Genomic DNA, 21,058 nt, shown 5'->3' with positions numbered 1-21,058 from the left:
ACATCCAAATCAATGATAATAATATGGAATTTGATAATAAACAGCTAGATGGTGAAGTGGATAGAGTGGGGTCTGGAGTCAGGAAGATTCGGTGTTACCTAAAGCTGGTGAAAAGTTACAGCATGTATTTCTTTACTGATGGCAACAAATAAAAAAAGATTCATCTTCCTGAGTTCACATCTAGCCTCAGACACTAGCTCTGTGTGTGACCTTGGGCAACTCACTTAACCCTGTTTGCCTCCCAAACAAGCGATAGAGAGAATGACAGAAGAGATAAAATTGACAATTTTGATTACATAGAATTAGAACATTTTTAGAACCAAAACCCCCAATGAAGCTAAAATTAGAAGAGAGAAAGAATAATGGGGGAGAGAGAAAGCTTTGTAGTAAAGTTTCTCTGATAAAGGTCTCATTTATAAGGTGTATAGGCAACAGGTTTAAATTTACATGAATAAGAGCCATCTCCCCATTGAAAAGGGGTCAAAGGATATAAACAAGCAGTTTTCAGAGGAAGAAATCCAAGCCATCATTAGTCAAATGAAAGTTCCCTCTTTCCACCTATCAGATATGCAAAGTTAACCAAAAAAGGAAAATGACAAATGCTGGAGGGGCTGTGAGAAAACAAGTACATTAGTGCACTGTTGGAACAGCTGAGAATTGGTCCAGCTGTTCTGGAAAGCAATTTGGAATTATGCCCTTTGACCCAGTGATACTGCTATTAGATGCAAACCCCGAAGAGATCCAAGAAAGAGAAAAGAATTGTGTACACTAAAATATTTACAGTAGCCACTCTTTTTGTGGTGGCAAAGAATCCGAAACTGATAGGGTACCCATCAATTGGTGAACGGCTGAACAAGTTATGGTATATGAATGTGATGAAATACTATTGCACTATAAGAAATGATGAAGGGGATGATTTCAGAGAAACCTGGGAAAACTTATATGAACTGATACAGAGTGAAGTGAACAGAACCAGGAAAACAATTTCTACAATAACAACATCAACAAAGATGTACATTTTTAAAAATTTAGGAATTCTGATCACCACAATGACCAACCACAATTCCAGAAGAACCACAATGAAACATTACCTACTTTCTGATAACGAATGATGGACACAGAATCCAAAATGAGACATGATTTTTCTGGCCATGGAGAACAGGGCAACCTTTTTCATTTAACTATACCTATTTATAGGAGGTTTTTGTCTTTCTTGCTTTCTCAAAAGAGGGTGGGAGGGAAAAAGGCTGATCTTCATTTGAATTCTTTTTTTTTAATGACTCACTATTTTATTTGTACAAAATAGTGAATAACCCTTGACTAAGAAAAAAACAGTGGTTTAGGGCAGGCTTTAAACAAGTCCTTCTGTCCTGAAGCTTCTATATTGAAGACTTGGGACCATGAAATTATTTTTTTTATAATAAGGCAATATACACAATGGTTACAACAATGCAAATGGAAAGGATCATAACAAAACAATTGAAAAACGAATGTTGTAAAATTATAACAAACAAGCTTGGCCTCAAAGAGAGATATAAGAGGATACCTTCCTTTAATTTTTTTGCAGCAGGAAGGTGGAGGAAGGGGATTCCATGGGTATGAAATACTGCATATAATTTCATATTCTTTTGAGGAATTGCTCAGTTTTTCCTTTTCTAAAAATTCTGTTTAAAGGATGACTCTTTGGGAGGGGGGAGGAGGAGAAGCATGGGGGAAACCTAGGCAATGTGAAAACAAAAGATACTATGGGGCAAATCTAGACAATGTTCAAATAAAAGCCATCAATTTTTAAATCTATTTAAAAAAAAGCTGCATTAGTATCAGTAATGCATTTTATTAGACATTTAGCTGTTTTTCATCAAATCTATAGTCTAAATTTCCAGCTATCATAAAACATATTAAAGAATATAAAATATCTGCATTTGAATGATATTAATTTAGGGACAGATTCTGCAATCCTGGACTAACAACGTTTTCATATTTACCTACTGAAGCTAGCAAGTGTTTTGGATTATTTTCCTAGGCATCCACTGGCCACCTTTTTCCACCTCTTTTTCCGAGTGAGTGCTATCATTACCTACTTGTTCTGTGACTGGTTCAGCAAAAGCTTTGTTGCCTGTTTTGTCACTATTCTCCTTCTTCTGTCCTTTGACTTTTGGTCTGTCAAGGTAAGACAAGTCTTGCACCAGCAATGAATTTGTTTCCAATAATTTTATAATCTTTATCTGCTGATTGTGACTTTTTGATTAATTCTGGATTAAAAAAATACAATTTGGACAAAGCTATAGGTTTGGGGTAGAGATCACACCTGAGATTTCACATATATAGGGAATGCCTGGATGAGGAAACTCCTCCTACCAATGTGGGGTGGTGCCTCTTCGGTTTATAGTCTTAGAGAACTGCCCAGGGTGCTGAGGTTAAGTGACTTGCTTAAGTGATTTTAGATTAAGTAAGTCCTGTAGTTCCAGCCCTCAATACATTGCACCAAATTACTACTTTGGTTAAGACTGCTATTAAATATTTAAGGATCTGGAAACAGTGTTACCTAAAGCTGGTGAAAAGTTACAGCATTAATTTCTTTACTGATGGCAACAAATAAAAATATTACATTTATGAACCTTAGCTAGGATGGCAGTTCTCTGTTACCCACCAGATTCTGGATGATCCTGTCTCTCATTTTAAAATTGGTCCTGAAGTAGATGGGTCAGACTCTTATCACTTATTCTTTTTTTTTTTTAATTTAAAATCAGATGTCACTAAAAACTAATTTTAAGAAAATAGCATGTTTCAACCTTCCTTCCCTTCCTGTCCCCGTGACAGTTATTAATTATGTGACTTACATTTTACCTTCCATTAAAGGGGGTTACTTTTTCTGTGTGGTATGTTTGTAATAACATAAATAGTGAGCTAAAGGAAAAGTGCATCTTATAGTTAATTTGTCCATTTTCATTAGAATGTGACAGGAAGACTCATGGTTGGCTTACGCTGGTGGAACCAGATAGATGAAGATGGAAAAAGTCATTGGATTTTTGAAGCCAAAAAGGTATTAAGAATTGAGTTAAGGAGAAACTAAAAATTGTTAAATTTTTATATTGGTTTGTTTCAGGATTTGTACCTGTCTTGATTCCTGCCCTGCACAAGATGTATCCCTACTGCCTCTTTTCTGGTACATGCATATTGTGAATAGTACAAGTCAAGTCAACATAAACCACAGCATATCACATTTTAATTTGAACCACATTCTCTTAACAGGTCTCTTTAAATAATTCAACTGGAACAGAAGCTGAAGCTAGAATCTTCTGGCTTGGTCTAATTATCTGTCCATTGATCTGGACTGTATTCTTCTTTAGCACCTTATTCTCCCTGAAGCTCAAATGGCTCGTAAGTCATTAACATCTTCACTCAAAACTTTTGTTTTGCCTTCTTAAACCTCATAGTCACAGGAGTTTGGGGGTTTTGAACTACCATTTTAAGGCTGCATTCTGCCTCTAACACTGAGCCCATTATTATAAGTGCGTAAGTCAGAGTACTTAAGAATACCTAAAGATGCTCAAGCCTATTTAATGCCAAGATCTGGTTTACCCAAAATTGAAACAAAATATTAATAGTACAATGAAACCACATTCCATGGTTTTCTGAAAATCAGAATGAGGATAGATTAATATCTGATCAAGGTGGTTGAAATGAAAAAAATCCTTAGGATAAAAACTCATTTTTTTTTTCTTAACAGGCACTTGTAATTGCTGGAATCTCCCTCCAAACTGCTAATCTATATGGATATATCCACTGTAAAATAGGAGGACAAAAAAGTATCACTAAGGTCACATCGAGGTTTCTATCCCAGACAGTATTTCAGAGAGTAAGTTGGAGGTAGTTGTATATTTTGAGTTTGTGCTAAAGCCCCTGAAGTATATCAAAGGAAAGAGCCACTTTATGTATCTACATACCACACCTCAAGTTTTCAATAGTTTGCATGTAAGCCAAGTTAGCACTGTTAAGTTTCAAAAGATGTAAATACTATTAAGATGGAAAGAAGAAACCCCAAACTTCCCACTTAATAAGATTAGTATCTTCTGGTAAATACATCTAGATATGTTGATTTTAAATTCTGAAGAAATTAGTTATGGAATAACATTTATTTCCAAACTGGGATGTCTTATGATGATGCTAATTAACACAACAGTCCTGTGGATTAGTAATCTCTTTCTTAATACTTAAGTAATGAGCTATTGGTTAGATTACTGTTTTGTATGCTTAAATCTTTATACACACATAGTACTAAAGTGTCAACATATCCATTTTACAGGAGTGTCAAGATGAATTTCAAAAGCCTGGTCTAGAGAGAATGGAAATACACAAACACTAAATGAGAAGCAGAGGCTCTTCATTACCTCCAGAATGAGGTTCTAACACTAAACTAGCATTGTGATCCACTACATAATTTGGCTCCATTTCTCTTTTCAACCTTCCTGGTCTTACTGTACTTTGAATAAGCTATGCATACTTCTTGAGTTGGGCCTCATCCAATCCTCATCTTTCCACCCCTCTGAAGCTTTTCTTGGCTCTCCCACTGTACTGCCCTCATATGAATTCATAACTTAAATAACTAAGTACCACTTATTTGGTACTTATAGACCATCTTTTGACTTCTTGCTAGTATAATGGAAAAGTGCTGGACTAAGATGACTAGTTCAAATCTGACCTAAACTACTTACTATTTAGTATTATATTGAGTAAGCTTCCTTTCTGGTAAAATGGAGACCACATATGTTATGCTTCTCAGAATATATGTAAAAGCACTTTGTAAACTTCTGTACAAATAAATGCAAAGTAGTGTTATGTTCAAACTAGACAGTATACTCCTTGAGATCTCAGTTGTCTGTATCTTCCTCAGTGCCTGGCACATTGTAGATGCTCAAGAGTTTACTAAATATATAAATAACCATTTGTTGGATTTTCCTGATTAAAAACATAGTTGGTAATTTTCACACTGTTTAGCAGTTTTATAAATGGTAGGGTCAGTCAAGAGCTGACAATATATGTGAATGCTTACCTCTCTTCCCCCTCTTCCCAAGAAACTTTAGTCTTATAAAATCTTAGGAAAATGTAAGCCACAACTATTGGAGACCTTATACGAAGGTACAGAATGGATGCAATCTGGGTAGGTGGAGGGAGTATCTATACCATCGAAATAACAGATCCTTAAAGGATACTGAATATATAAATTAAAATTTTTCTTTTTCTTTTTCTTTTTTTGAGAGGATTGGGAAAATTAGATGAAAGGTTCCCTAAATGAATGCTGCTGCTGCTATTTAGGTAGAATTTAAATGATAACTATTTTGTATATCTGCTTGAAATAAGTCACAGAAGTCAGGTTTTAGAGAGGAAAGATGTTTATTTTTTAAATGGCATATCTGGAAATACAGTGCCTTACATTATATTAACTCATATCTTAATACAAAGTATATCAAAATTGGATGATTAAAGTGTCCTTAAAAAGTGATTTCAAAACCAGTTCAGGCTTTTAAATTTCTAACATTTATCCCTGCAGTTGATTAAACTTTTTTTTTATTATTACACATAGTATTGGTCCATTTCTCAGAATGTTTATGACTACAGCTAGGGTCCATAAAAATTGTTTCAGCGGCTAATCAGCTTTTCTTCTTTTGAACTATGTAAGCCACAAAAGTCTTGAATTCCTAGGAAGAGAAATATTCATACAAGCATTAATATGACACAGAATCCACTACATTCTTTGCTATATTTACCACATTTTACTGGAGGTAACTATCTACAAGGAAATAACAGTACTAAAAGCTTTATTTCACAGCTAACTCTGTCTCTACACTTTACATATGTAGCTCAAAAACTGGTCATAAGCTCATGGTTGAAGGATTTACATGAATATACTTTAAATTCTAGGATACTCTGAGCAAAATACTCATTTATCTAAGATATCAGACAAGACAGAACTGTGAACCACAAAGAAATACCTTTAATGAGATAATTATTAACATATTTTAAACACTTACTTTGGATTATATTTCTGTATGCTAATGTAGCTGGTGAATCAGGCACTTCAGTCAAAAAGGACTGTCCATTATCACAACTTTTACCTTGAAAAAAAAATCAAATTTAAGCTTATGAACAGAACATGACATTTTTGTTCTCTTGGTTCTAGTGATTTTTATAATAATCTTACTTAACAATAAAGGTTTACTTTGAGAATACTTATTCCCCCAAACCTACTTTAACTTACCTAGTGAAGAACATAACTGAGTAATTCATCTGACTTATTTTAAGACATTATAGGTCTTTCATATACTTGGAAGACCACTCACCTATCTGTGGATCCAGAGGCACTTTACCGAGCAGGGGGACTTTTAAATCTTGGCACATTACCTCTGCGCCCCCTGTTGTTGGAGGAAATATCTGCGATTCATTCTGTAAAGAAAGAACATAAATAGAATTAAAAAAATTAGTTTTAAAAGCATATTAAATGACTACACTTATAAGTAGGTCACATCATTTCTCTGAAATAGCCTCTGTGGATATTTAATGTGCTAAATTAAAGCACTGTATTCATGAAATCCATAATAAAAAATTTTGTGGACCTACTTTTTGAAATTAAAGAACCCAGAGGCAGGTCTATGAAGAAAGATTCTTATAAAATTATTTCTTCAGTTGTGAAAGTTTTTTTTTAAATTAACATGTAGTACTATATATACTATACACACAGACACGCACACACTCTCAAAAAAATGTACATGTTCTTACCTTACATTTGGGGCATATGAAGCCACTCATGTTCTCTACTACACCAATTATTGGCAATTTCACTTTATGACAAAAGTTGATTTCTTTTCGAACATCCTGTAGTGATACTTCCTATCAAAGGAATATAGTCAGTTTTTCAGAACTAACATAAGAAACTACACTATAATACTAGTTTCACAGTAGAGAACATGGCTAAATATCAATTTTGTGCTTAGTGTATAAAAAAACCTATTGATTAAATAGCCACAAGTTCCATATAAGACTGCTAAACTGGAAAAAAGCTCTAGGGAGAATATGACACTCTAACCTTTCTGGTCTACTTCAAATTGTTGGGCAGAAAAGAGCGAGTCCAATCGTAGAGCTGTTTGTCTGGAATAGATTCATTTTAAAAAGGATAGTTCTGGACATTATTAACTGTCTGGGTAGAAAAAATACCTAATCAAAATGTAAATTTGAAAACAGGGCATTAGTAAAGTTTTGTGAAGAGTAGGTTCTCTAAGACTAGATTTCTGTATCTTGGAATTAACCAAAAGATCAAAGGAAAGAAACAGGTTTATCTTGGCTTTGTATTTTTCCCCACTTAATCTATATATACACATAAGTGAATATTCTTGAGTTACTGTCCTATTATGTTCCATAATGAGACAGACCCTTTATGACTCTATTAGGCATGCCATAAACTTGGAATTTGTTTTCAGAAGAATCAATACTTTTTTAAATTAGCTAAGGTGGTAAACTTTTATGGACTTCTTTAGCAATAGACTAGGTTATGATTTATCAGTTATGGTATAATCATAGTACTATGTAATATGACCTAAACTGCTCAAAGTTCTTTCCTTTTCTAAGAAGACAGCAGAAAGAATATTAAACATATCATTAGACTGGCAGATTCAATAATTCACAGGAATTTTTCTATAAACCTGTCCTTGGGTTCAGATCTATCAAATGGTCTAAGGATGATAAAACGAAAGATACCCTCAAAAACATACTAATTGAATGAACTAGGTACTTTCAACTTGGTTTCATGCTAAAAATGTCTATCTGCATTAAAACCTACTTCCATGAATAGCCTTCAAGATAAGTGGTTTTTCTGTCAGGTGTCTCTTGATGGACTCTTCTTGCAATTAAAGAGCTTTTTTTAAAAAAATTAATCTTTATCTACCCTCTTCTCTCACATCTTATTTTGGTTCATACATCTCAGCCTCTTGCCCTCCTGGAAACAACATACCTATTCCTCTACTATGTCAGTCAAATTCTGGATTATTATAAAATTAGTATCTACAAAACCCACATTTCCATATAAAGCCCACATCCTTTTGGGTTTGTTTGCATAAAGAGATTTAACAATTATAATATGTCATCTTATTAAGTGCTTTCAGTACTTCAGTAACTAAGTCCTTTTAGGGGGGAGTCCATGATAGAATCCTCTTGTACTCAATTCTGCCCTGCTATGAATACTATCACATGGTAGAATTCTAATGGGTAGCTGTGTTTCCTGACAAAAAGCTCCCCAAACATAAAATCTTACTAATTCAATACGAGAAATGGACCAGACTAGAGAAAATTTTCAAATTCAATAAAGTCAATTAACTATTTCTTTCAATTAAATAGGACATTAATAGAAGGTATTTCACAATCACTGATTAAAGTGACCATTTGAATTTTTCTCATCCCAGACAACTTGAACATTCTTAAGTTAATGTTAAGTTAGATCCAAGATGTTAAGTGTCTCATTGCAAGATTCCTGTCTATTATATTCCTTAGCATCTTCTGTGGAGAAAAATAGGTCCCTAACAAGTACTCACTGAGCAGCTAGATAGTGCAGTAGTTGATAAGAGTGATGGCCCTGCCCTCAGGAGGAGCTGAGTTCATATCCAGCCTCAGACACTTACTAGCTATGTTGTCTTGGGCAAGTAACTTAACCCTGTTTGCCTCAGTTCTCTCATCTGTAAAATGAACTGGAGAAGGAAATGGCAAACCACTCCCGTATCTTTGCCAAGAAAACCCCAAATGGGGTCACAATGAGTCAGAAACAACTGAAAAAAATGACTAAACAAAAAAAAAACTACTTATTAGCAGCTTAAATAATAATCTTTCCAGGCTTTAGAATTAAATTCATAGGATATTGGGAATATTTATAAACCATTTTTGAAAAATGCAGAAAATGGACCAAAAACTAAGAATTCAGTTTGTTAGCAAGTCTTAATGGGTCTGCAGGAAAGCAGAAACTTTAGCAAATTAGAATAATACAAAGTTACATTGCATTTGTGATATAAGTCAAGAGAAAGGGGCTACAGAATAAAAAAATGTTTAACTTAACACAGGAAAAAATTGTGCAATGATTTTTTTACATTACAGTTGTCTAGATGCAAATAACACATGTAAAGACAACCGGGCACTGTTCCTAAAGAAATCACAATTTAAAAATCATTATGTTAGATGATCATACCTCCTTCAAGTTTCAGGTATCCAAACAGAAAAACAGGATCACAGATTTTGAACTAGAAGGAACTTTAGAGGTAATCAAATCCAAAATCTCTCATTTTACAGATGAGAAAACCAAGGCCCAGACAGATCAAGTGACCTGCCCAAGGACATAAATTGGAAGAGCTAGGATCTGAACTCACATCCTCTGACTCCAAATCCAACAAAACTGCTTCACAGCAATGCTTAATATTAGTGTACTACTTTTAGAAAATAAAAATGGCATTAGTCTCACCTGAGGAGTAGTGATTATTACTGCTCCATCTATGTGTGCTGCACTGAGATACTGGACTATGGATAGATGTTCATCTGAAGTGCCAGGTGGCGTATCTACAATGAGGTAGTCAATCTCTCCCCAATCCACGTCACGAAGAAACTGCTTAATCATGCCTTAGAAAGAAAGAAAAAAGAAGGTATAGTTTTCCCCACTTTTATGGCTTCCATTACAAAAAAAAAGATATGGCATTAATTTATACTCTATGTAAGTAACATTTGTTCATTCATTACAATGGAATCCCACCAAATAAAGAAAATATCAGATGCTACTGATTACACAAGCTTACATTTCTACCTCTAAATCTAAATATGCCCCTTGAGACAAGACACAAATACCAGTCGTATATGTTTTAAGGAGCAAAATTCTTACAAATCATATGAAAGATTAATAAAACCTAGTGCTCATCAGCTCTTTATATTTAAGCTAAATTAAATGCAATGACAGAGCAAGGCAAATAGGCACTCAGACAATTACAACTGAATTTAATAAGATATGTGCATCAACTGAGAGCAACACTGTGTGTTCTGAAATAATAAGCCAAAATGATTAAAGACTTAGGTGCAAACCATTTTTTTTTGGTCCCCGCCAGATGACAGCATCATCAGGACTGCCAAGCAAGAAGCCTACTGACATCACACCAAGATTTTCTTCAACATACTAAAAAGGGAACAGAAAAAAAGAAACAATCACAGGAGGAATACTTTACTGGAAAAAAAAATGGCAGAAAAGGCACTGTCTCAGTTTCCTTTTCTGTATCATCATCAAGCTCCCACTCCCTTTAGCAGGAGTATCCCCTAAAGTTCTATCCTGGGGTTTGGCAACCCTCTCAGTGGTCCCACCATTCTCCATGGATTCAGTTATGTGAACTGGTACATATAGCCCTAATGTCCCTCCTGACTAAAGTGTCCTACATCTTAATTGATTTCTGGACATATGGTACAATGGAAAGCATGCATCTGAAGTCAGAGGACTTGACTTTAAATCGTGGCTATGCCACCTCTTATCAACAAGTATATCCACTCCAGGCCTTGTTTACTTCACCTGAAAATGAGGGGGTTGGACTAGATGACCTCCCAATGCCCTTACCAGCTATAAATCTGGCATCTTCTGACCTCCACCTGGACTCTGTCAGCACCTCAAATTTTATGTGTCACAAACTGAACTAATCATTGTTTCCACTAAACCCACTACTCCAATCTTTCTTATTTCTGTTGAGGCTTCATGTTCTTTTAGGCTGGAACAAAGAACTCTTTTTCCTTCCTGGCTTTCTTCCAACCCTGGAACACTAGGCCTGCCATCTTACTTAGTTCAGGCTCTCATCACAGCCTGCCTAGGCTATTGCAAAAGCCTCCTAACCTGTCTCCCTGCTTGAAGTCTCTCCCCATTCCAGTCCATTCTCCACACTGCTGCCAAATGATTTTCCTTAAGTGCACACAGAGCTAACTGTGGCACTCTCCTCCCTACTCAATCAACTTGAGTGGTACCCTATTACCTCTAGGATAAAATAAAAAGTCTTGTTTAGCTTTTAAAGCCCTTCATAACATGGCTCCATCCTATCTTCTCAGCCTCAATGAACATTGTTCCCTCTGGCATACTCTGTCTTACGGCCAAATTGGCCCCCCTTTCCCCCTCCTCTATTGTCATGCCTTCGCACTGGTCACGTCCCATGCCTGGAATGCACTTCCCTCCTCACTTGTGCCTCATTGGATGCCTCTATTCTTTTAAGACATAGCTTAAGTACCACTCTTTACAAAGCCTTTCCTTATTCCCCCCAACTACCAGTGCCCTCCCTCCCATACTCTCTTATAGTTAACTATTTTGCATTAATTTGTATTTATTCTGTATATATCTATAGATGTACTTGTTTTCATCTTCTTCCACTAGAATTTAAGCTTCTTGCACATAGGGATTGTTTCATTTATTTGTGCACCTAGCACAGTGCCTGGCACACGGCAGGAGCGTGATAAAATACTGTTATTAATTGATTTTCTTACTATATGCTCCCCTCAACACTCATATTTATATGATGCTGAAGTCATCCTTGACACTTTCGTTCACCACAACAACCAATGGGTTGCCAAGTCCTGTTGATCCATGTGCCGCAGAATTGTTCACATATGCCACGTTTTATAAACACAGGGCTGTCACTGTAATTCAGCGCACTTATCACCTCTTCCCTTGACTTCTTAATTGGAGTGCCTCCCACCAGTTTCAATAACCTTTCACACAGCTGAAAAGTCATGTTCCTAAGCTATCACTATGTAAATCCCTTGTTCAGGGGTTCCCTACTATGTCAAAGATAAGTATGAAGACCTTTACCTAGTATTTAAGGCCTTCCACAATCAGGGTCCAATCTACATCTTCAGCCCTACTTCACATTATTCCTATAAGTTCCAGTCATAGGGGAAGAAGCAGCATCTTCTACTTCTGCCCCTAACTTTTTTTTTTGATTTAACATGTTTATTACATACAGAACAGGTACATGGTTCAGTTGTAGGGCCAAAGCCATCTCTTTACAAGGAAACCACTTTCAGTGCTAACTATGCAGTGTTCAGGCCTTCAAAGACACTTGGAAATCCTTCTGTAACATAGAATGGACTTTACATACATCACAGTGGAAAGATGGCGGGGAGAAGTGGAGAAGCCAGTCAGCTTTCACCTTGTGCCACACAACTGAGGGGGAGGGGATGGGCTCTAGACCTGGGGCTGCCCTCAATAGTGTGATTCCCTTAGAGGATGGTGGAGCCAGATGCTGAGGCTGCCCTGTACAGCTTTTAAAAGGTTGAGATCAGCAGCGGGGAATCTTGTTGGGTTTACTGGAGGATAGACTTTCCCTAAAGTACGTCAGTGGCCACAGAGTAGCCACCTATTCCATTCTGGCATTTAGTTGTATCTTTTGTCTACATGACAGCAGAACAATAAGAATTAGCCAGGATATCTCCTGCTTCGACACATCTGTGCAAAGCATCCTTCCCTCATACCTAGAACATACTCTCTTTTCTCTGCCTTTCAGAATACTTGCCTTCTGTCAGGACTCACTGCAGGGGCCACCTTCTCTGTAAAACCTTCCTTGCTCTTCCCCCTTCATAAATACTCCTGCAGATCTTGTCTGATCTTTCCTTTGTTCTCTTCACTCCCTGCCAATTCACGTATCTGCCTCACCAGAGGCAGCTGATGGCACAGTAAGTACAGTGCTAGGCCCGGAATCAGGAAGACCTAAGTTCAAATCCAGCCTCAGAAACTTACTAGATGTGTGACCTGGAGCAACTCAATTAACCTGTTTGCCTCAGTTTCCTCAACTGAAAAATAAAGCTAATAACAGCATTTACCTTGCAAGGTTGTTGTAAGGATCAAATGAGATAATTTGTTTTTAAAAATTGCTGAGCACAATGCTAGACATATTGTAAGCACTATATAAATGCTTATTCCCTTCCCCTTTATCTATGGTCAAGCAGGATCCCTCCCAATAGAATGTAAATTTCTTAAGGAGAGAAATTACATTTTTCATCATTAATGACAGCAATAACTAACATTTATATGGAGCTTTAAAATTCACAAAGTGCTCTACATACATTAGCTCATTTGATAGTTGGTGCCTCACTATTTGTTGAATTGAATTCCATTATGGGTTATTCTGTTGCCACTACAACAGAACTGGTTAAAAATAAATGAACAGCTCAGTTCTGAAAAATGATGTCAAACAAGCAAATAGTTATTAGCCTTTTCTATTACACAAACACAAAATATGTATGTATATTTCCCTGTAAATGCAACATGACATACTACCCCAAAAACAAAGTAGGTTTAAGTAAAAACTTACCACTGGAGACCATCCAGAACCACTCTGATGAACCTAAACAAATATGAGAATCAAAAATCATTTGTAAAAAATTACACACATTAGTAACACAGAATGTACACATTTTTATAGAATATTAGCATCATTTTCCCTGACGGTCATGGGTTACCACCACCAAAAAAAGTTTCATCACCAGGAAGTGGCCAGCCTACAAATAATGTGCCTCTCTAGGATAGAAAACAGAGTAGGTCTGTTCCTGGGCCTATTCTTTTATTTTTTATTAATTAATTTTTAATTATTATTTAATATTATAATTAATTTTTATTAATTTATTCACTTCCACAAGATTTTGAGTTCCAAATTTTCTACCCATCTCATCCGTCCTGCCACCCCAAGATGGCGTGCATTCTGAATACCCCTTCCCCTAATCTGCCTTCCCTTCTATTTCCCCCCAACCCCTTCCCCTTCTATTTTCCTGGAGGGCAGGATAGATTTCTATACCCCACTGCCTGTATATCTTATTTCCCTGGGCCTATTCTTGAAGTGTTTCCAACACAGCAGAATCTGTCAGAGCTTGAGTTCCTCTGGTATAGCCAGGTCCCCTCCATGCCATGCTGGGACATGAGTAGAATTTTTGCGGTGAACTTTTAGGGTAACATAAATGAGAATTTCACAGCATAGGCAGGCATAGATAACTTGGAAGATGCATCACTGGAGGGAACTCCTGAACTGATGAGATCACATATCTATTTTAGTACTAGTATCATGTACTACCACAAAAATCTCAATACACTGTGAACAGCTCTTGAGGGGTATTAAAGAAAGGAAGGTGTGAAAGTATGTCTCTGTTCTCCAAGAGGTTGAGTCTACATCTTTGGGGAAATATGCTAGGTAGGGTTACCTGCATTCAAATACAAGTGAAGGATCTAAAATATTTATTTTTAAAAAGCAATGTATATGGGGGCAGCTAGGTGGATAGACCACTGGGCCTGGAATCAGAAAGACCTGAGTTCAAATCCAGCCTCAGACCAAACACTTGACGCTTACTAGCTGTGTGACCTGGACAAGTCACTTAACCCCAATAGCCTCACAAAAACAAAAACAAAAAACAAAAAGCAATGTAAGTGTTAGGGTAGTAAAATCTATTGTGAAAATGCAAAAATGATTATATAGCAATAAAATTGTAGAGTTCCCTGGAACAGGAGGGTCAAAAAAGAAAAAAAAGGGAAAGGGAAACTGGAATGTTATGAGTCTGAAAACAGAAATGAGCCAGTGAGCCCTAAAGAGCCACAAAGGAAGAAATGAGATGGAATCAAACCAATCAGCAAACTTGAAGTACCTTATCTATGCATGATGTACTATTTAGGCATTGTGCTAAGTGGCCTAGTCCCTGCTCTCAAAGAGCTTACATTCTATCCGGAAACAATATGTACACATACATAATGCATACAAAGTAAATAAAAGGAAATGATAACATCATCTGGGATGAAGGGGGAGGCATAAGTAACTGAAGGAGTTCAGAAAAGGTTTCATGGTGGGGATATAAGCTGAGCTCTGAAGGAAGCTAAGGATTCTAAGAGGTGGATGAAGGGGAGAGAATGGTAGTGGTTAGATAGCAGACCTCATGTTCTAATAACAGAGGAAGGGAAAAGGTCCTCTGTTATAGGCTTAAAGGAAACAAGGATTTTTTAAAAAAATGAATGGCCTAAAAACTGTTTTTGTATAACTTAAAACTAGTAGTTTCAGTGAGGAGGTTGTCTGAGTGCACCTAACATGAAGAAAGAGGCTATAAGTTGTCTATAGCCTTGCATATTTTCTCAACTTGGTGGCAAATTTTAGTTACATATCAAACTATTTTGCATGCTGGACAAAAATAACACAATGAAAGAAGGGAAAAGAAGCTAAAATAGAGATACTAGAATGGAGAGATTGGAGCGACCACACAGAGGAGAAAAGCTTCTCTCTCTTTACCTGTGGATTGTGTCAAGAACGAAGCTCTACTGGGACAAAATAGGAGCACCAAAAAGAAAACAGCAACAACTCCCATGTTTCACCACATAGGATGAAATACATTTTAAAGACAAAAGACTAGCAATTAAATTGTTAATTTATGCACAACTAAGCTTTTGGACAGACTGGCAGTGGTTAACACTCAAAACATTAGTTCCACTTCTTAACAGCTGCCCCTATGCTTTCACTAAATAGCAAAAGTTGTGGTTTGAATAGAGAGCAGCCTTTTCTTAGGTCAGGACTTTTACCTCTGACTATGTAATCACAAATTTCTAAGTTTTTACTCTGTAAAAAATATTATCTTTTGAGTTATTATTAAGTTTTAGTTTACAAAAACAACAAATTTAATGGAGATAATTCTTTAGAATAATTTAAGGAAGTTAAATAGGAAAACTCATGGTTCCTTAATATATCTTTTAACTGACTTAGCCTCTTCAGGCTTTACATATATTCTCTTTAATACAGTGTCAAAATAGCCCCCTAGGCCTTTCCTAGGCTCACCTGCATCAAAACCTCTGGTAGTTTACCACAATTTCTGGTTTTAATTGACTTTCCATTAGGGTATCTTTTCTCTATTTTCTGCTGGAAATAGCCTTTTGGGATCTATTTTATAATATGAATTTACTAAATTCATATACTATGAATTACTAAATTTACCATTGTAGTCAGCTGGATCCTTTAGAATACACTTCAGATATAGGAAGATTCTTTTTTTTAAGAGAAAGCTAATGTCAAAGATGACAAATGATGGGAAATCAATTAAAGAGGAGCTATGGAAAGACAGGCTTTCTAATATATGGTTGGTGGAATTGTGAATTGATCCCACCACTCTGGAAAGCAATTCAGAATTATATTAATAAAGCGAGTAAAATACCCATACTATTTAATCTCACTGCCAAGTATTCCAAAGAGGTCAAATATAGACAGGTCCCATATGTACCAAATTATTCACTGAAGGACTTTTTATGGTAGCAAAGAATTAGAAATAAAGTAGATGCCTGTCAATTGGGAAATGGTCAGACAAAATGTGATATATGAATATAATGGACTATCACTATGCTGTAAGAAATTCGAAATATGAATTCAGAAAAGCATAGGAAGATTTATACAAACTGATGAAGAGTGAAGTAAGCAGAATCAAGAAAACAATGGCTACTATAGCGTAAATGGAAAGGACAACAAACCTAAGCTGAATGCTGTGTAATTTTAATGATTAAGCTTCTCCCTGAAGAGACAAGAAGATGCAACTCCCTCTCTCTTTAGCAGAGATCAGGAACTCATCGAGTGTGGAACATTGCATATCGTGCCAGATTCAGGTGATGCGTTGATTTTGATAAAAAGCCTTTTGTTCTTTGCTTTTTTTTTGGTTACAATATATAATTCTGAATAGGGAAGAAATATATTTAGAAATTTAAGTAATATTAAAAACAATCAAGTTAAAATTTTAAGACAATTGAATAAACTATTCAGCAAAATGTATTAGATTTAATACACTCATTCACATAAAGATATACATGCTAAATTCACAGTTCTATTGTTTCAAGAGTACACTCTAGTATGTGACTTTGGAGAAAATTTATACTTGCAAACAAGAAGTCATACCTGTTCTCCCTCTAGTCCCATCATTTTGGGAATTGATGGTCCACAAATATCAATATCCAGCAAAGCAATCTAGAAACAATGGATAAGTCACATTATTTACATAATAAAATGTACAAACATACTATATAAAGCAGGAGGTGAATGAGGGTAGAGGAAGAAGAATCATGAAAGCAAACAGCCAATTTGGGAGATTCTTATAAGTAACTACATTCACCCTCTGCATCTAGACAAGTACAAAGAAATATTAAAGAGAATGAAACAAGGCTTATCACGTGCCTTGCTGACTTCAGAAGCTATTGTGGACCTCAGTCTAGTCCTAACATGATCTTATACTGAAATAAGACATTTAGGCCCCTTTAAAATGTACCTGAATCTCGGACTGAACTTCGGAGCTGCTTGAGTTTTGCTGATATCATATGAGTAAGCAATGGCCAGAGCCTGCCCTTGGGTTCATATCTAAAACTAAAGGTTTCAATAGGGAGATCTTCTGCAAAAACTCTTCAGAGTGAATTAGACACAACCTCAGAAGGCTTCCTAATTCCAAGTAGCATTCTTTCCTCAAAGACAAGAGTCAATTAAAAAATCTGCAAACCTTTGAAAAGGTGGTAAATAATTCATTCTTGAAAATCATGTTTCCATTCCAAAATGTAATAGTCTTCCTTATAACTTTATTCTTGCTCTTGTTTTTAACTCTTTTGTGTTCGGTATTAGTTTCTTGTTCCTCTTTTCCATTCCTCTCATAAAACATATGACATATGTTTATAGTTAGTACAATAGTCATGAAATAGATCCGCTTTCTAACTCTAGCTCCCTCTGCTGGTCCACTAAAACACAAAAGACTGCAATGGACCAGACTAACTTGTTTCCTTTGTCATCTCAAAAAAGATAATAGCTTTATATCTGGAAGGTACCTTAGAAGTCATCTAGTCAAATATAAACATATATGTATATACACTTATATGAATGCATGAATTGGGCACTTACTATGCACAAAAGTGTTGTGCTAAGTGCTGAGGATATAAACATAAAAGTTGACTCAAGAAACTCATATTCTTGTTCTTTCTCTGTGTATGTGTATATATGCGTGTGTGTGTGTATATATACACACACACACACACACACATATACACACACACACACACACACACACTGCTATTTTACATATATGAAACTCGAATGACCTAACTTTCCCACCAAAAGACTAGGATACAGATTACTCATAAATGCCCTACTGTGATTTTAACATCTGAGAGGTAGTGTGATTCAATGTTATGTAACTATCATTTAAGTGCTAAAAGCATTTTAAGATTTATGAAACCTTATTTTCACATTCCACCACAACTTAAAAATTGGTTTGCCTGCCTTTCTACTGTTTGACAGATTAATAGTTCTAAGAATAATACTTTCATTATCTACTCAGCTCACAAGGTTGTTGTAAAGCAGAGGTTCCCAAATTTATTTGGCCTATCACCCCCTTTTCATTAAAAAAAAAAATTACTCAGCTCCCCAGGGAAATCTACTTTCTTTAACCCTTTAATGTTTTTTTTTGAAATTTGCATTTCAAAAAAATGTATAATTTTTAAAAAATGACATCTTCAATAATTTATTGTAAATTTGTGGGTTTTTTCCCAGCATTGAAATTTTGATGATGCAATGTTACATCACGTAACTGTATCGTAAACAAGTCATTACATGCACATATTCCTGCTGAGGCATGCTGGATTTCCCAACAATATGGGACATGCTTGCTTGCTAACACTTGCTTGTTCAGACCTATCAGCAGACTTGACCACTGATTGTTTATAACTTGCATTTTATGTGTTTATTTAGAAAATAGTGTAGTCACTATGCCTTTAACTCTGTTACAGCACAGATGAAACATATATTAATGGCTTTTCAAAATTTCTCTTCTCTTCTTTCCTTATGCTTTCACTGCCCCCTTATTTTTATTCAATACCCCAAAATTGCACCTGAGGCTACTACCACCCCCTCGGATCATTCCAGCGCATGAAAGTACTCTGTAAATCTTAAAGCACTACAGAAATTTATTACTACTATTATTATGGCAGCAAAGAGAAACTCTGAAAGGTTCTAATAAGTTGATTTTGAGTAGAGGCCCTCCAAATAAACAATGTGCTTGCTATAAATGACTAACAACTCAATTGGGAAAGGCTCATCCCTAGACGGCTGACCACCTCATAACTATTTTTTTTTCAGGCACAGCAACCAATAAAGATCACATACTAGGTTACAATCTGGTTCAGAAGAGGGAATACTCACCCCCAATACGGACATGGATGAGGTGCTAAGTGATATAGTACATAAGTACAATGGAGTTCAGAAAAAAGAGAAATTATTACATTTGGTGTGTCTAATAGGCTAAATTTCCCTGTGTACATAACATGTCCCTTGGTTTCAGAGAAAAGATGTGCAATCTGTAGTTCAAAGATTCTTTGCTAAATTGACTAGCTACTGGTAGATGGAATCTAGTACTTCACTGAATGCCTCTACAAAGTGACTACCCTACATAAGGTACAAAGGCTGTCACTAAACTTGTAGATATAAACTTGTACATTAGCTTACTAGACTAGACATGTAAAAAAATTCACTCTACTTCCCTGTTAGGGATAGGGGGTTAGGTATTCCTATCTTAAACCTGAAAAACAAACAAACCCACCATGGATTTACCCCCAAAAGTTCCAGAAGCTGAATTCACCAAACTATAGATGGGTGAAACAATAAATGCAGTGTTTTGTGAAATGATTTAAATATGCCAGAGTACATCAAATATTACATCAATGGAATGTAATAATGTCAATAAGGAGAAATCAGCATCCATTTCCATTACAAGAGTTCAAAGCTTCCAATCCAGAACTACTTAAGTAGTTCCACCAAATCGATCTTTCCAAGTTTTTCCAAAAAGTTCCTACCTGTTTACTTTCATCTTCTGCTAGGCCATGAGCAAGATGAGCACTGAAAGTGCTTTTGCCAACACCACCTTTCCCAGATAAGACCAAGATTTTGTGTTTCACAGTTCTCATCTTTTCTTTGATTTCCTCTATTGCTGTAGACATCAACATTTTAGGTTAAGGTATGGTATAGAAACAAGAGCTCCCTCTGTCTGCCAGATCTCTAAGGCTAAATCTCTCACTCGCCCCCTAAAAAGTGGCTAAGTCTAAGGCTTGATACAGGGGGCTGGAGTACCGCCCTACTCCTGGTCCTTGCCCCTCACCTAGATTCTGCCATTAGTGTATGTATGTGAAGTCCCAGTCGTCAAGTGTATATTAAAATACCTATTATGTGCACTTGATAAGACCTTAAGATGTTTCATTCATTCACTGTTAAGGGCTGAGGATACAAAGTTTGTCAAAAAAGTACCTGCCCTCAAGGAAGGTACAATCTAATGGACAAGAAAAATATGCAAAGTGTGTGTGTGTGTGTGTGTGTGTGTGTGTGAGTGAGTGATAATAGTACAAATTCTAAATCCTATTCCGTGTCACAAACTAAGCCTTTCCAGACCCTCAGCTACTCCCCTCTTACCCTTCCCTTTTCCCCCCAAATCTACCCTTTTTTCCCTACCCCGCCCCCCTTAACTCCTTTCTTCTCTTTTCTAGGGGCCCTACCGGCCCCCTCCTCTTTTGTCCCCCCTCCCCTTCCCCATTTCCTCCACTCCCCCCTCCCGCTCCCTCCTCCCTTTCTCCCCTCCTCCTCCTCGCACCCCCCTCCCTCTCTCCCCTCCTCGCTCCTCGCTCCCCCCACCCCGCCCCCTCGCGCAGTCCTCACCCGGGTCGGGGATGGCGCCAGCTCCGGAGGCGCACAGACGCTGGTTCGGGCATCCCTGACACGAGGCCCCTTTGCCCGCCTGGGCACTGCTGGTTCCAGGGCAGTCTGGAGGGGACAGAACCACCGTTAAGAATCTCCTCCGCCCAAGCCACGCAGTGCTCCTTCCCAGCCCAAGTTCCTTTTCCCGGACTCACCCTGCGGAACCTCTTCCATTCCAACACCTTCCCGGCCGCCGGAACCAGCCGCAGCTGCACTTCCGGCCTGCGGCGCCACATTCAGCCGGACAAGGGTGAAAGGAATCCAGGAGACGAAGGCCCCTTGTGCGC

The 21,058-nt window shown here is 36.9% G+C and overlaps 2 protein-coding genes across 4 annotated transcripts in view; one reads left to right on the top strand and one right to left on the bottom strand.

Moving 5' to 3' along the window:
* TVP23A (trans-golgi network vesicle protein 23 homolog A) overlaps positions 1-9,495 on the top strand; it is a 22,107-nt gene extending 12,612 nt beyond the window's left edge. Inside the window, exons 3-7 of one of the 2 annotated variants that reach the window (XM_020972518.2) lie at positions 2,024-2,168; positions 2,954-3,043; positions 3,253-3,381; positions 3,731-3,859; positions 9,328-9,495. In XM_020972518.2, the coding sequence (XP_020828177.1) occupies positions 2,024-2,168; positions 2,954-3,043; positions 3,253-3,381; positions 3,731-3,859; positions 9,328-9,360 (526 nt within the window). In that variant the 3' untranslated portion in view covers positions 9,361-9,495. Of the gene's footprint in view, positions 1-2,023; positions 2,169-2,953; positions 3,044-3,252; positions 3,382-3,730; positions 3,860-4,306; positions 4,848-9,327 lie in introns of those variants that run through there. The other variant, XM_020972516.2, reaches the window with a different exon arrangement.
* NUBP1 (NUBP iron-sulfur cluster assembly factor 1, cytosolic) lies at positions 5,383-21,058 on the bottom strand. 2 transcript variants are annotated; one of them, XM_020972514.2, is made up of 11 exons: positions 20,927-21,058; positions 20,733-20,837; positions 19,880-20,013; positions 16,950-17,018; positions 13,359-13,391; positions 10,105-10,195; positions 9,497-9,651; positions 6,778-6,888; positions 6,342-6,444; positions 6,033-6,116; positions 5,383-5,699 (listed from the first exon to the last, which is right to left on the bottom strand). In XM_020972514.2, the coding sequence occupies exons 1-11, from the start codon at positions 20,943-20,945 to the stop codon at positions 5,641-5,643; spliced, it is 963 nt and encodes a 320-aa protein (XP_020828173.1). In that variant the 5' UTR covers positions 20,946-21,058; the 3' UTR covers positions 5,383-5,640. The 2 variants fall into 2 exon arrangements, with proteins under 2 accessions (XP_020828173.1, XP_020828174.1); XM_020972515.2 differs by lacking the exons at positions 20,733-20,837; positions 20,927-21,058 and adding an exon at positions 17,542-17,683 and having other exon boundaries at positions 19,880-19,979.

This window comes from Phascolarctos cinereus, unplaced genomic scaffold, assembly GCF_003287225.1.
Source record: "Phascolarctos cinereus isolate Bilbo 61053 unplaced genomic scaffold, phaCin_HiC Scaffold_4;HRSCAF=312, whole genome shotgun sequence".
NCBI lineage: Eukaryota > Metazoa > Chordata > Mammalia > Diprotodontia > Phascolarctidae > Phascolarctos > Phascolarctos cinereus.
The sequence above is the reverse complement of the archived record's forward strand: the minus strand, read 5'-3'. Positions and strand labels throughout refer to the sequence as shown.